This window comes from Myotis myotis, unplaced genomic scaffold, assembly GCF_014108235.1.
Source record: "Myotis myotis isolate mMyoMyo1 unplaced genomic scaffold, mMyoMyo1.p scaffold_m19_p_3, whole genome shotgun sequence".
NCBI lineage: Eukaryota > Metazoa > Chordata > Mammalia > Chiroptera > Vespertilionidae > Myotis > Myotis myotis.
In genome coordinates, this window is record NW_023416335.1 from 207,750,572 (window position 1) to 207,765,422 (window position 14,851).

The 14,851-nt window shown below is 53.1% G+C and overlaps 2 protein-coding genes and 1 pseudogene across 2 annotated transcripts; 1 reads left to right on the forward strand and 2 right to left on the reverse strand.

Annotated features, from left to right (window-relative positions):
- Positions 1-2,598: 2,598 nt before the first annotated feature.
- On the forward strand, positions 2,599-3,786 carry LOC118650759 (annotated as a pseudogene).
- Positions 3,787-6,345: 2,559 nt separating this feature from the next.
- LOC118651729 (PDZ and LIM domain protein 1-like) lies at positions 6,346-7,703 on the reverse strand. Its single transcript, XM_036301199.1, has one exon. It carries the CDS (start codon positions 7,652-7,654, stop codon positions 6,665-6,667), a length of 990 nt encoding a protein of 329 aa, XP_036157092.1. The 5' UTR covers positions 7,655-7,703; the 3' UTR covers positions 6,346-6,664.
- Positions 7,704-8,756: 1,053 nt separating this feature from the next.
- LOC118650760 (DNA dC->dU-editing enzyme APOBEC-3G-like) lies at positions 8,757-13,672 on the reverse strand. Its single transcript, XM_036299055.1, is given in 5 exon segments — positions 8,757-8,771; positions 9,022-9,137; positions 9,551-9,833; positions 11,653-11,795; positions 13,516-13,672. Coding segments are annotated over 5 exon segments (714 nt in total).
- Positions 13,673-14,851: the final 1,179 nt, after the last annotated feature.

A 14,851-nucleotide genomic window follows, 5' to 3' on the forward strand; every position in this document is an offset into this window, starting at 1 on the left:
AGCAGGGCCAATCAGGGGGTTGGGGCGCTGCCCCCATCACACACAGAGCAGGGCCCATCAGGGGGTTGGGGCACCGCCCTCTATCACCCACAGAGCAGGGCTGATCAGGGGGTTGGGGTGCCGCCACTGTCACACTCAGGGCAGGGCCAATGGGGAGGTTATGGCTCTACCCCGCCACACAGAGAGCAGGGCCCGTGGGGTGGGGGGTTGGGGAGCTCCCCCCTATCAGGCACAGAGCAGGGCTGATCAGGGGGTTGGGGTGCCTTCCCCTGTCACGAACAGAGCAGGGCGGATAGGGAGGTTGTGGCCCCGCCCCCTGTCACACACAGAGCCACAGGGCGATCAGGGGGTTTGGGCGCTGCCCCCTGTCACACTGATCCCGGTGCCGGGAGGCCTCATGGCTCCGCTGATCCTGGTGCTGGGAGGCATATTACCCTTTTACTATATAGAATAGAGGCTTGGTGCATGGGTGGGGCCAGCTGGTTTGCCCTGAAGGGTGTCCTGGATCAGGGTGGGGGTCCCCACTGGGGTGCCTGGCCAGCCTGGGTGAGGGGATGATGGCTGTTTGCAGCTGGTCACACATCCTTCAGGGTGGGGGTCCCCACTGGGGTGCCTGGCCAGTGTGGGTGAGGGGCTGAGGGCTGTTTTCAGGCTGGGGGTGACTGAAGCTCCCAACTGCTCCTTTTTTTCTTTTTCTTTTTTTATTCTGGGCCAGCTTTAGCTTTGAGGCTTGGCTCCAGCTCTTAGGCCTCCGCAGCTGAGAGTAGGTTTCTGGCCTTTGCTTACAATGTTGCGAATCTGCTGGCTGAAGTCCGGTGGTGCCGGGAGCCGGTCCATGCTTGCTGTTTCAAGGGACCTGGCATATATGGCATACTGTTCTTAATATGTTTGCTCACCTTCTTGGCACTATGTGTTTTAACCAAGGTCTCCTCTCTGAGAAAGGTTGTTTCCCCAGGTAGGGATTTTCCCCTGAAGTTAGGGAGGGAATCAAACCCCTCAACTAAGTGCCAGGCGGGTAATTAATCACTTTAACTATGAACAATCATGCTTAAGCTACATAATCTTTACTCCCTGGAATGGAGATAAGAAATGCCCTAACCTTTGAAATAGAGATTGATAGGATTGGAATCAACTGGTATAAATACAGATGTAAGAAGACAGAACCAAGAGAGACAGAACCTAGGCACAGAACCTACACAGAACGTTCTCTAGAGACAGAAGAACTTTGCTGGAGAGAACATGGCAAAAGTTCCTGGACAGAAATTGGCCTCAGAACCTAGAGACAGAACCTAGCGAGAGAACATGGCAAAAGATGCTGGACTAAACCTGGCTACAGAACCTGGCTGGAGAACCTGGAGAACCTAGCAAGAGAACATGGACACAGAACCTGGCTGGAGATCCTAAGCAGAACCTCTCTGGAGATCCAGACCAGAACTTGGCTCGAGATCCTGGCTGGAGATCCTGGATGGGCTGCTGATCAGCTGAACGCTGTCTCCGTGTCGTTCCTTCTTCGCCGACTCCATCTACACCTTTGGGGACCCCTGGACCCGCTGGGGTTGGGCCCCGGCACGGTGGTATTTGTTACATAGTTTCTTAAACTGCAGGCTCAGAGGCCTACAGCGCAGGCGGGGAACGTTTGGTTTCCTCCGTCACTGAAGCAAGCAAGCCTCATGTTAGTTTCAAGCTGCCTGGCTGCCGGCCGCCATCTTGGCTGACAGTTAATTTGCATATCTGGCTGATTAGCCAATGAAAAGGGTAGCGGTCGTACGCCAGTTACCATGTTTCTCTTTTATTAGTGTAGAGGGTTTAGCAGGGACGAGGGTCAGGAAGAATCGAAGGTGATTCCACTTTGCTAGCTTAAGGACCTGGAGTTTAAAAATTCCAGAATGGTGAAGCAGATTTTGGAGGCAAAGACAGGGAAGTCTTTGAAACTTGAGGCTTGAGACAGAAGGCAAGGAGGACAGAGCGAGAGCAAACAGAGTGGTCCAGACTTTGTTGTTCAAGGCCTTCAATGAGGGGGTAGGAGGAAGGGCTGTCAATCAAGGAGTTTTGATGTGAGAAGAATCACTTTAAAAGTGGAGTATTGAGGAGAGAGGAGGGAAGGGTCAATCCTTCCTGGTGTCACATTCAGGCCAGCAGGGAAGGGTCGGCCATACTTTCGGCTCCGCTCTGGCCTTCCCTTCTTAGGGCACCCTTGTGCCTGAAAGTCATCGACTGGCTTGAATAGGAGGCTTGAAGCAGAAAAGCGTTGTGACTTGGCGTAGAAATTGCTCGTAGGAAAACCCACAAATGCCCAGTCCCTTTACATCTGCTTACCCCAGAAATGGACAGCCGAAGCTCCCATTTTTCCATGCATGGACCCAAATGGAAAGTGTTCCTGGGTATTTTTTGGTTTTCAGACCCTTCTTCCAGCTCTGAGGGGAGGGTTGCAATAGCTCATAGCTCTGGTGTAGATCCAGTCACTCCAGTTACTCCGGGAACCAAACCTAGAGAGGCAGGACGGCTCTTCCGTCGGACTGAGTCTTGTGTAGGGCAGTAAGGCCGAGGGCTAATAGGACTCACCTGTTCTGGCCAGGAGGCGCCCGCCTGGCGCTGTCCATGGTGCTGAACCGTACTTGCTGGTCTCTATTGCACTGCCATTCCATTTTCCATGGGGGCAGTGGTGCTGTTCAGCCCCTCCCAGGAGTTGGGAATCAAGTGAACCAGAATATGAGCGACAGAGAGAGGAGAGGAAAACGTGCCGAGTTCTTTGGAGAACCTACTGACTTGACATTTTCAGAGAGAAGAAAATGGGACCTGTTCTTGTGAACATTATTTACCAAGTTTTACAGTCACCAAGACCTCTGGGAAGTTGGGAAGCACACGAGCCCACCATTTCCCTCTGATGATAAGTTTATGGATGATAATGAAGTCAAAAGACTGAACTTCTTGCCAGTGTACATGGTAGTTGTCAATAAGTGTTGGTTGAATTGATAAAAATGTTGATTTTGAGAGAAAGAGCCTGGACGAGGTACTTGCAATAAATTTTGTTTTCATCCCTGCCCTGAAAGAGGACAAAGGGGCTAACATTTGAGAGTCAACGGTGTCAGCTGTTTGACTTTAGATTTTTAAATTTCATCCTTAGGGGATATTTATCACAAATTCCCCAGTCAACAATCAGGCTCATCGAGGCAAGCCTCCTGGGTGATACCCCGTTGCTCTCTGTGCTGAGTCTAGGGCTCAAACTCAGGTTCTGATGATCTCAAAGGCCGTATTTTCCTCACCACCAGCAGCTAATTCCTTCTTATTCAAGAAAAGAGGCACACATTCCACAAGGACCTGAAGCTTCTCAGGAACATGCGCTTTGCCAAGAAGCACAACAAGAAGAGCCTGACAAGATGCAGGCCAACGACGCCAAGGCCATGAGCACAGGCGCTGAGGCCTTCAAGGCCCCGGTCAAGCCCAAGGAGCCCAGGCCCAGTATCCCAAAGGGCGGCAGCCGCAAACTCAGTGGACCTGCCTACATCACTAACTCCAAGCTTGGGAAACGTGCTCGTGCCCACATTGCCAAGGGGCTCAGGCTCTGCCGGCCGAAGGCCAAAGCCAAGGTGAAAACCAAGACCCAGGCTGCGGGTGCGGCCACAGCTCAGGCTCCCAAAGGTGCCCAGGCCCCACGAAGGCTCCACAGTAGAGGCCTCTGTCTGCCGACGTGAGGACGGAAGGTCTGGGGGGCCCCTGGGCTGCTGTCTGCGTGGCCCTGGTGCCCTCCTGTGCTGTTTGTACAAATAAACCTGTGGCAGGATCTGTCTCAAAAAACAAACAAACAAACAAACAACTCTCCTTCATCCTCTCCCTTCTGAGGGAATGGGGTCAGGAAACGGCAGGGAGGGAGCTGGAAGCATCAGGCCCGACTTTCAGATGTGGAGGTGGCCGCCATCTGAGGCTTGGAGGAGACCAGCTGAGGAGACAACCCCCAGAGCTGAGTTGGGGGTGTGGGGTGGGGGCCCGGTTTTAACAGCATCAAAGGAGCAGCTGAGCCAGGCCCACACTGTCCTCCTCCTCCCACAGGTCTTGTCCTGGGAAACAAGCTGACTTTCAGCCCCTCCATGGCGGCCACAGTCCCCTGACAGCCCAGCCTTCTGTCCTTGATCTCATTCCTGCCCCTTGTCTCCCAACATTGGCCCCCAGCCCTGCTTTGCCCCACCCCACCCCACGCCACCCCACCCTACACCACCCCACCCTGCCCAGCCCCACCCCACCCCACCCCACCACCCCTCTCCTGTCCTTTCCTTCCATCTCCTCAGGTCACTTTGTCTATCAAGTCTTCCCTCTGGCTCTGTGTCCTCCTGACTCAGCCCCCTCCTACTGCTTTGTCCATGAGCATCATGACATCCTTATTCTCTATCCCTCCAATGTCTCTCACTAAAGGACTCAGTCTCAGTCCCTCACAGTCCTGTGTGAGGTTGTGACAGGGGGGTCCAGACATGTGAGCAGAGGCCTGTGGTGAGAGACCTGGAGCCTTCGTTGCCTGTAAGGCCGTGTGCAGGATGCCTGCTGCCAGGGGCTCGCTCAGCATGATTCAGGCTCCACAGAGACACGGCAAGACAGACAGCCGCTGCCTGCACTGCATCCTGCGTGGCCAGGTCCTGGGAAGAGCAGAGGGATCCTGTCTGCAGGGAAGCCCCTCCCTCCAGCGTCCTCTCCAGGGAGTGGAATTGGAAAGGCCTGAGGACGCAGTAATCCCCTGCCCTCCCCTCAGCCAATGTCAACTTCAATTGCTCTTCCCAATAGTGACCCTGAGCCTTTCTCTTCTCCTATTGCATGGGCTGTCGTTTCAACACAGCACTACTCTCCGCACATCCTTGGTCGATGCGTTTAGGCTTTTGGGTTTGAGCCTCTGCTCCTATAAATATTACTGACTTTACGTGATCAGTGGAAATTAGTGTGACCACTGCCCCCCTATGAGATACCTACAGAAGAGAAAGGCACTTGCACTTCTGCAGGTGTTTATTGAACTATTTGGACTTCATGAAACACTTACAGAGGAAAAAGCATTGTGTGGAAGGTTCTTAATCTTTCATGTTATTGCTTTGGACTTCAAATCAATGTAAATAATTAATTTTCTAAATATAAAAATAATTCTGATAGTAATGAATAGAATGTTACTGGTGTGTATTTAGAACACATCATTGATTTTTTAAAATTAAATCTTTATTGTTCAGATTATTACATTTGTTCCTCTTTTTTCCTCCCATAACTCCCCTCCTCCCAGTTCCCACCGCACCCTCCGCCCTCACTCCCCACCCACTGTCCTCATCCATTGGTGCACGATTTTTGTCCAGTCTCTTCCGCATCTCCCACACCCCTTTCCCCCCCAAGAATAGTCAGTCCATTCCCTTTCTGTGTCCCTGATTCTATTATAATCACCAGTTCATTCTGTTCATCAGATTATTTATTCACTTGATTCTTAAATTCGCTTGTTGATAGATGAGTATTTGTTGTTCATAATTTGTATCTTTACCTTTTTCTTCTTCTTCCTCTTCTTAAAGGATACCTTTCAGCATTTCATATAATGCTGGTTTGGTGGTGATGAACTCCTTTAGCTTTTCCTTATCTGTGAAGCTCTTTATCTGACCTTCAATTCTGAATGATAGCTTTGCTGGATAAAGTAATCTTGGTTGTAGGTTCTTGGCATTCATCACTTTGAATATTTCTTGCCACTCCCTTCTGGCCTGCAAAGTTTCTGTTGAGAAATCAGCTGACAGTCGTATGGGTACTCCCTTGTAGGTAACTGAGTTTCTTTCTCTTGCTGCTTTTAAGATTCTCTCTTTATCTTTTGCTCTTGGCATTTTAATTATGATGTGTCTTGGTGTGGTCCTCTTTGGATTCCTTTTGTTTGGGGTTCTCTGCACTTCCTGTACTTGTAAGTCTATTTCTTTCACCAGGTAGGGGAAGTTTTCTGTCATTATTTCTTCAAGTAGGTTTCAATATCTTGCTCTCTCTCATCTTCTGGCACCCCTATAATTTGGATGTTGGTACACGTGAAGTTGTCCCAGAGGCTCCTTACACTATCTTCGTATTTTTGGATTCTTTTTTCATTTTGCTTTTCCGGTTGGGTATTTTTTGCTTCTTCGTATTTCAAATCTTTGACTTGATTCTTGCGCTTCTCTGGTCTGCTGTTGGGAGTCTGTATAATATTCTTTATTTCAGTCAGTGTATGCTTAATTTCTAGTTGGTACTTTATCACAACATTGAGGGTCTCATTAGATTTCTTGAGGATCTCACTATATTTATCAGCGGTCTCACCAGTCTTTTCGAGAGCCTTACTAATTTTTTTTTTTTTTTTTTTTTTTTTTAGAGTCCATACATTTATTGAGTAAAAACAAAACCAACGGCAGACACAGTCAATTCGGTCTGCTTCCGACTGGGCTGCTGTCCGTCTGCAGCAGACGAACTGAGGTGAAGAGAGGATGCTGGCAGGGGACACTGAACAAAACGCTCTTCCGCGTACTGTGAAGGCAGCATCACTGGGCGGTGGGGGCCAGCTGGCACAGGCGGGGACGCCATGTTTAATGAGCAGGATCAAACCACAGGGCGCAGGGACCTCCGAGAGAGGAGAGGGCGGGGCAGGGACGAGGCGCGACAGGGCTGGCGGGAGAGTAGTGTTCGGTGCAGATCTGCTGGTTCACTTGGGGAACACAGTAACCACGTCGTAGCCTTCCGGTGGGGTGACCCGCTCTCGGGCGTGCTTTTCACAGTAGATTTGATCTTCCACAAAGAAATGGCCCTTCTGCTTCAGGTTTGTGCCACAGTCGGTGCACACGTAACACTCAGGGTGGCGGTGGTGGTCCCGCAGCTTCACGAACACGCCGACGATGCCGGTGCCACATTTGTCACACATGGGCAACTTCTGGGCATTTCCAATCGATGCAGCCACTTTGGTGACCGGAGCTTTAACACTTCTGAATCCCGAGGGCTTGTTGGGATCCCCTTTCTCCTCGGATTCCAGGATCTCCTGCAACACCAGGAATGAAGTGGACTGTTTCGGGGGCTCATTTAACTCCTGTTTCTCCTGAAGCATCTTGTAAACTTCGGATTCTTTGTCGATGACGAGTCCGCTTGGAGACTGAGAATGCTCTAAGCCTCTGCCGTTCGTCTCTGGCCCACCGGCTGCCGTCTTTGCCTCCAAAGCGCTGTTGAAGTTGGAGATGTTTTCAGAGGAGTAGAGGCCGGAGGGGTTGTTGTACTGGTTTGTGATGACCCTGGGGGCAGAGCCGGAGGCAGGTGAGGCGGTGAAGGGCATGGCGCTCCGGTTGTGGGCACTTCCTATGTGCAGGACCTCTTGCGGTTCAGAGGCTAAGTTCATCTTGTACGGATGACGTTTCCCTTCCTCTGTCACGAGAGGAGACCAGACTTTATGTTCAGATCTGGATACTGTGAGAGTCATGTTGTCTACACAGCCCTTGATTTTGTTCTGAGCTTCCAAGTGCGTCATATTGCTGGTATTTTCCCCATTGATGGCTGTAATTATATCTCCAATACATAAATTAGCTATAGCAGCCTTGCTTCCGGGAGTAACCCGGGAAATGGCGAGAGGCTGCTCGAAGTCCTTGCCCCCCATGAGGCGGAAACCCCATGGCCCCGGGCCCTGGAGAACTATTTGCTCGGTGGTCATGGCACCGCGAAGGCGAGCGGCGACCCGCGAAGACAGACGCGGCAGGACGCGGCGGGCGCGCTGGGCTTCCCCGGCAGCTCTCCGAGTGCGCGCGGCCTTACTAAATTTATCGGCGGCTTCTAGACAGTTCTTGAGAGACCTTAAAAGTGTGGTTTTGAACTCTATATCCTCCATTTCTGTCATTTGTGTTCTGTTTCTTTGTCTCCGCATTTTTTATGCTTTCTTGGTGCACCCCCTTGTGGTCTTTGTGCGCAGTCTTGTTGTAGTTAAGCCTTGATTGTTGTAGTTAATACTGGGGGGGATTTGACCTCCAGGCCAACTGGCTGTGAGAATCAGCTGTGTCTGCAGTAGGAGAACTTCTGTCCTCTAGGGAGGTGCTAATCTAGCCTTTGCCTGAGGCTATCTGGCAAATGCCTCTGTGCAGGGCTTGGGCGGGGCGGGTCCCAGGGGATCAACAGGGCGGGCGGAGCAAGCAGTTATGGCTGCTCTCAGTCCAGTTCCCAGAGGCTCTGCCTCTCAGTGTCCCAGCAACCACTGCAAACCTCGGAGAGAAAGTTGCCCTCGAGTTCCGACCGATGCCAGACAGTCCCACTTCTCCCGTTTGAGTCTGGGTCCCCAGAGACTCACCAGGAACTGGAGTTCAGAGCCTGAGACTCCCCCCCAATTGAAACAGACCATGCCCTCAGCCACCAGCCCGCTTCGCACGCACATCTGCACCTTTGTATTTTACTTCCCCACTGCGCCTCCTCTGAGTCTTGGTATGCTTTTCTCTTTCCTTCTAGTTGTAGAATTTCCCCTCAGCTAGCCTTCCTGTGGTTCTGGGTGATGTCCGTTCCGTCTTTTAGTTGTATTTTTAAAGTGGATGTGCAAGGCAGCAATCTCTGGTGTTTACCTATGCCGCCATCTTCCATTGATTTTAATTGAAAAGTAAATCAGTCAGATTTAAAAAAAATTCTTTATGAGCTCATTTATTGCTTTTTACTGGATTCGTGGATCAAGTTGGGGATGGCGGCACGTGATGCGCTTTCATTTCTTGAAGAAAGTGTTTTATGCGTCGTTCACCAGAAGACCCCTGACAGTTTAGAGAGGTTGAGTCTGTTCTTCAGATTCCCTGATTCTGGATCGAGAAGGAGGAGGGGGAGGAAGCAGAGAGTGAAACAGGTGGGAAGGTGAACAGAGCAGAGTCTGGGGTAGTCACGGGAGGGGAGGGATGGGGGCGCAGGAGGGGAGAAAACAGAGGGACTCCTGAGACCTGAGGGGAGGGTTGGAGCTGGGGCCCAGGAGGGAGCAGATGACCCAGGGGGAGAGACAGGCCCAGGGAGAGAAGTGGAAGGGGGAGGGGGAAGAGCAGGAGGGAGGAACCGCACCCTGAGAATGTCCTTCAGCTCCTGAGATTCGCTTCCAATGTGTTCTACCAGGGTAGGACAGGGCCTGAATGGCTGGCCCTGGTTGTCCATGATTTTTTCCCAGCAGTGCTGGAGCTCTATGGGAACCAGGAGGGAAAGGTGAGCTCCTTCTAGAGCAGGGAGGGCCCAGGTCTCTGACTCTAGGGACACACCCTCCCCATCATGGTCTCCCTGCCCCCTTTCTCTCTCCTCCCAAGACACTGAGCTCATCCCTCAAATTCTTTCTTCCACTGGGATCTGAGGCAGCCCGTCCCCTTCTACCAGGAAGGACCTGGGTCCTGATGGCACAGCGACCCACCTCCCCCTCCCCATGACCCCCTCTCTCCCCTGAATTCTCTCCTCCAGGGGACTCCATCCTCTCCAGACCCAGCAGCCCCCCTGCAGGCAGCTGACAGGCTTCCCCACCTGGATTCTCCTCCTGCCCCCTCTGTGTAGCCATTTCCCAGCCTCTCTGCCTGCCCACCTCACACCCTCAGGAGTCCCTGTTGACCATCGTGGGTCATGATGGCCGGTTGGGCCCCAGCGTCCCACAGCTTGCTCAGCCCATCCTCATGTCCACTGACAAAGGTGTAGATGTGAGCAGCGAAGATGCACAGCCTCACGTGGCTGTTCTTGCGCAGGAATTAAACCAGCTCCAGAGCACAGACAGGGCAGGGGCTCCAGGAGATATAGCAGGTGAGTCTGTACTTCTTCCATCCATCCAGGTTCCAAAAAAGGACCTGATCCAGGAAGCACAACTCTGCATGACTGCGTTCCCAGTGTGTGTCAGCACCCTGAGCACAGATGGGGGAGAGGAGGGACCTGTCACTTCCTGTGAACAGGGGAGGGTGGCACCAGCCAGAGGCAGGTGAGGCACTGGCCTCCAGCACAGGACTGAAGGGGCACAGCTCAGCGTCAGGATGAACGCTATTTCAATGCAGGATCTACACGGTCAAAGGGAAGGCGACTCATGAATCACATAATATCAGCATTTACAAAGGGCACATCAGCAGTGAGGACTTTCCTACATCAGCAAACCATGGCTCCCATGGCTCTGTAACTGATCAGTCTTCACTTAACCTGTTGATGTTTCATTCACCATTAGTTTTGATTTTTTAAAGTTTTCCATTAAATATGGTTCTTTTCCCAAATCCACACCTGGGGAGATTTTTTTCCATTGATCTTAAGAGAAAGGGTGGAGGGATGGAGGACGGGGCAGAGAGAGAGAGAGAGAGAGAGAAATATCAATGTGGGAGAGACACATACACTGGTTGCCTACCCCACACTCCATGACCCGGGGCCAAGAATCAAAGCTGTAACTGAGATATGTGCCCTTGACCTGGAATCCTACCCCTGGCCCCTGGCTGTGCAGGCTGATGCTCTAACCACTGAGAAAACAGACCTGGACTCCATGTGATTCACCTTGGTACAGAGTTCCCAGAGAGCCTCTATTTTGTGCCCAAAGCCTATGCATTCAGGAGCTGCCCCTAGTCAGCCCCTGCAGGGAGACAAAGAGAGGAGGGCACCGCAGCCGGTGTGACTAAGTGTGTTGAGCCGCGACCCATCAACAAAGAGGCCACCAGTTCCATTCCTGGTCAAGGCCCAGGCCCTGGTTGAGGCTTAATTCACTGTAGGGGAAGTGCAGGAGGCAACAGCCAACCAATGATTCTTTCTCATCACTGATGATTCTATCTCTCTCCCTTCATCTCTGGAATCAATAAAAGTCTTTTAAATAAGTAAATAAATAAATAAGTAAGTAACCTAAATATAAATAAATAAATAGCTAAGGACAGAGGGAGGTGGCAGCTGAGCGCCAAGGTCCTGGGCCAGATGCCACAGGGGTGGGTGCTTCCTCCAGGCAGAGGAGCTCTCCCTCTGCTCCCCCACCTCCAGCTTCCGCCTGTGCACCAACACCCTCCACACGCTTCTACTCTGGGCTTTCCCTGTGCTGCGCCCAAGGGTGGCACACTCTGCGGGAAGAAGGGGTGAGGGCACCGAGGCAGAGGTGGGGAGACACGGGATGAACGTTGCTGCTGGGCTCCCAGGATTATGGAGATAGGCCACCCGCACAGGGAAGGATTTTCAACCAGGGGCTCAGGGAGGAGGAAGAAGTCATGCCCACGGAGCTGGCGCAGAGCCCCGGTGGCAGAGGATGGTACCTGGGGACCCAGGAGGCGTCCTGGGCTCCGTGCAGCTGGCAATGCTCTTGTGGGGACAGCACCCTGCCAGGCTCTCCCAGGAGTGACTGGAGGGAGCACCAAGGGGGAGCTCTGCTCTCTGGCCAGAGCCGGCCCAGGTCGGGGCTAGGGGAGAATGGCCCCTTTGTCCAGGGGCCTTTGCCTCTGGCCTGACCCCTCCTCAGAGGCACAGCAGGAGGGACAGGCTGACCCTGGAGGCTGGGCTGACCCTGGGCTGGTGGGCCCAGGCCCTGGGACACTGTGACTGTTTTCTGATGTGGGGCTCCAAGCTGCCAATCACAGCAGAGTCCCTCCTCCCTGCCTCTGGGCAACGCCACAGCAGCTGGGGGCCCAGGGACATTGCTCAGAGGACACCCCGCGGGCATGGAACCTTCTCCCCGAGTGCCCCGGGGCCCTGCCTGCTGTGCTCGCTCACCTGGTTGCGCAGGAAGCCCTGGAGCTCCTCCACTGGGACCCAGGTGTCCTCCTCCCGGACCTCCACCTCGTAGCACAGGTGTGTTTTTTTCTCCCAGTTATGACTGAAGTTGACCTCGAAGGTGGTTCCATCTATCAAGGGGTCTGTGGGCACAGGCAGTAGGAACCCAAGTCATGGGGCTCCTCTGGGGATCACCCCGTTCTCCTCTCCTCTGCACCTACATCCCGGCTAGACCCGCAGAGGACAGGTGCCCACTCACTTAGCTGGGGCCACCTAACCTCCCTCTCTGACCCCTTCGTGGGCTCCTGGGGAGTCATCCCAGTCCCTTTGTCAGGGTCCCCCCGGGAGCAGGGCAGGGGCTCAGAGCTCTGACGGGGCCTCTCCTGGCATCACCGTCCTGCCCTCGTCCCGCTGACCCAGCCCTGCCAGGTGCTGCCCAGGGGCGCTCTTTCCTCTGCTCTTCTGGGTTAACCTGAGCCTCATGGTGCATTGGGGGAAAGGGTGGCCCCATCGGGAAAAGAGATGCCAAACTAGTCTTCTCAGATAGCTCAGCACATTTCCCTTCTCATCATGAAAACAATCGTGTCCTTTACAAAAACCAAAACATAAATCTGAACGTGACCTCCTGGGGCAGTGATGACCAATCGTTTGAACTCAGCATGTCAGCATTTTGAAAAACCCTAACTTAATTCTCGTACCGTGTCACATATAGAAATTTTTTGAAATTTGCAAGCATAGTAAAACAAAGACTTATATTTTTGATATTTATTTTATATATTTAAATGCCATTTAACAAAGAAAAATCAACCCAAAAAAATGAGTTGATGGTGACATTGGTTCACCATCACTGTCCAAGGGCCTCAGTGCAGAGCAGAAAGAATAGATTTCATGGGAGACGGAGGGAGAGGAGAAACAGGGACCCTCAAGGGTGACTCCCAGAGTCTAGCTGGGGGCTTAGGGGAGGCGGGTAAGACTGGCCAGCTTGGGATCAGCTGAGGGGTCCTGGACATAGAAGGGCCATCAAGAGAAACGGGAGAAGCAGGGGGTCCCCTGGGGAGAAAGCAAGTCCCTCAGGGAGCCAGGAGGAGGAGCTCAGAGGCAGGGCTGCTCCAGGAGGCAGCTGAGCCCCAAGGTTGATATTTGCAACCATAGTAAAACAAAGACTTATATTTTTGATATTTATTTTATATATTTAAATGCCATTAAGCAAAGAAAAACCAACCAAAAAAAATGAGTTCATGTGTCACCTCTGACACGCGTGTCATAGGTTCGCCATCACTGTCCAAGGGCCTCAGTACAGAGCAGAAAGAATAGATTTTGATATTTATTTTATATATTTAAATGCCATTTAACAAAGAAAAATCAGTGCAGAGCAGAAAGATGACAAGCAGGAATCTCCTAGGTTCTCCAGACACACCCACAGGCATCCGTCTGAGTGGCAGGAGGCAGAGGATGTCCCCACTCCCAGGCTGGTTTGCCAGAACCCCATCATCGAATCAGCTCCTCATCATCAAATCAGAAGGCACGTTGTTGTACGTTTCTTTTTAAGATTTTTTTATTGATGCCAGTTGGTGCTGGGTTGTCCTCCATGTCTCAGCTCCTTCACCTTCTCTGCTGGTCACGGCCCGTCCTCCTCCTGTGCTGCTTTCAAGGATTGAGGTGCCTTATATGCCATCGAGGCACCTGGAAACTGCTGAGCCGGCCCTGCTTCACCCCACCCCTTCCCTAAACTCAGGCCACTCATGCCACCCACATGGCGTCATAGAATAGGGAACATTTTTGCGCAAATGTCTCATCCTATGTCCTCAGAGGCAAGTTAGGTTTTGATTTCTCTGTTCTGACAAAGGCTTTCCCTGAACTGACCTTTGGCCAATGAGGTCCCAGGAGGTGGGGTCACCCTGGGCAGCACGGCACAGCCAGGCAGGAGGCGAGAGCACAGGTGAGAGGACAGGTGCTCCCACCTGAGGATGGTCCGGGCACGGGACACGGTGCCCCCACAGGACAGGCCCCGGGTGCCCATCCCTGACTCTCCCGCGGCCGCCAGTGCAGGGCATGGCCGGGCCCAGTGCAGGGACCTGCGGGGCTGAGCCAGGAGGGAGACTCTGCCCTGAGAGGAAGGGCAGGGCGGGGCCACCCTGAGCTGAGCTCCCCTTAGGAGCCACCCTGAATGGAAGGAACTGGACTCGGGGCCTTTGTCCGCCCATCACACAGAGGAGAACAGAGAGGCTCCCAGCAGGGCGGCCAGGATGGCCTGGGAGCAGAGGATGCAGGGTGTGCCCGCCTCAGGAAGGGGCACCGCTCATCCTCTCCACCCCCAGCCGCGAGGAGCTTGGGGACTTTGTGTTCCAGACTCAAGTGTGACCTGAGCCCCAGCTGGTAGGGTTTGTCCCCGAGAGGATGCCCCTCTGTCCCCCTGACTGTCCATCCGGCTCCTTTCAGACCACCCTGTGCCGGCCCCAAGTTCCCTCCCAGGGGACATGCCCAGCGCAGCCCCGGGTCTGTCCCCAGCGCACTCCCCACGGCATGCTGGCTCCGTGGCTGTGGCTAATTCCCTTGCTTCCAGCTGGTGGTTCCACTGCAGGAGCCACAGATACGACAAAGGCCAGTCTTGGCACACAGCTGCGCTTGGGCAACGGGCCAAAATGCTGCCCTGACTCACCAGACACAGACACACACACACACACACACACACACACACACACACATACGCAAGCTGATGTCACGCAGGAATCTCCTAGTTTCTCCAGACACACCCACCGGCCTCCGTCTGAGTGGCAGGCGGCAGAGGACGTCCCCACTCCCAGGCTGGTTTGCAAGAACTTCATCATCAATAAATCAGCTCCTCCTCATCAAATCAGAAGACACGTTGTTGTATGTTTCTTTGTAATATTTTTTATTGATTTCAGAGAGGAAGGGAGAGGGAGAGAAACTTAGAAACATCAATGATGAGAGAGAATCATTGATCGGCTTCTCCTGCACCCCTCTCGTTGGGGATCGAGCCCACAACCCGGGCATGTGCCCTGACGGGGAATTGACTGGGAACTCCTGCTTCATAGGTCGATGCTCAACCGCTGAGCCACACTGCCCGGGCAAGAGGCTGCTCTGCATGAGGCCCAGGTCTGCCTTCCCGCAGGTGGCCTTCCGGCAGGAGGACAGGCTGAGGTGGGGAGCCCAGGGCTCAGCCGTGTCCTCAGCTGTG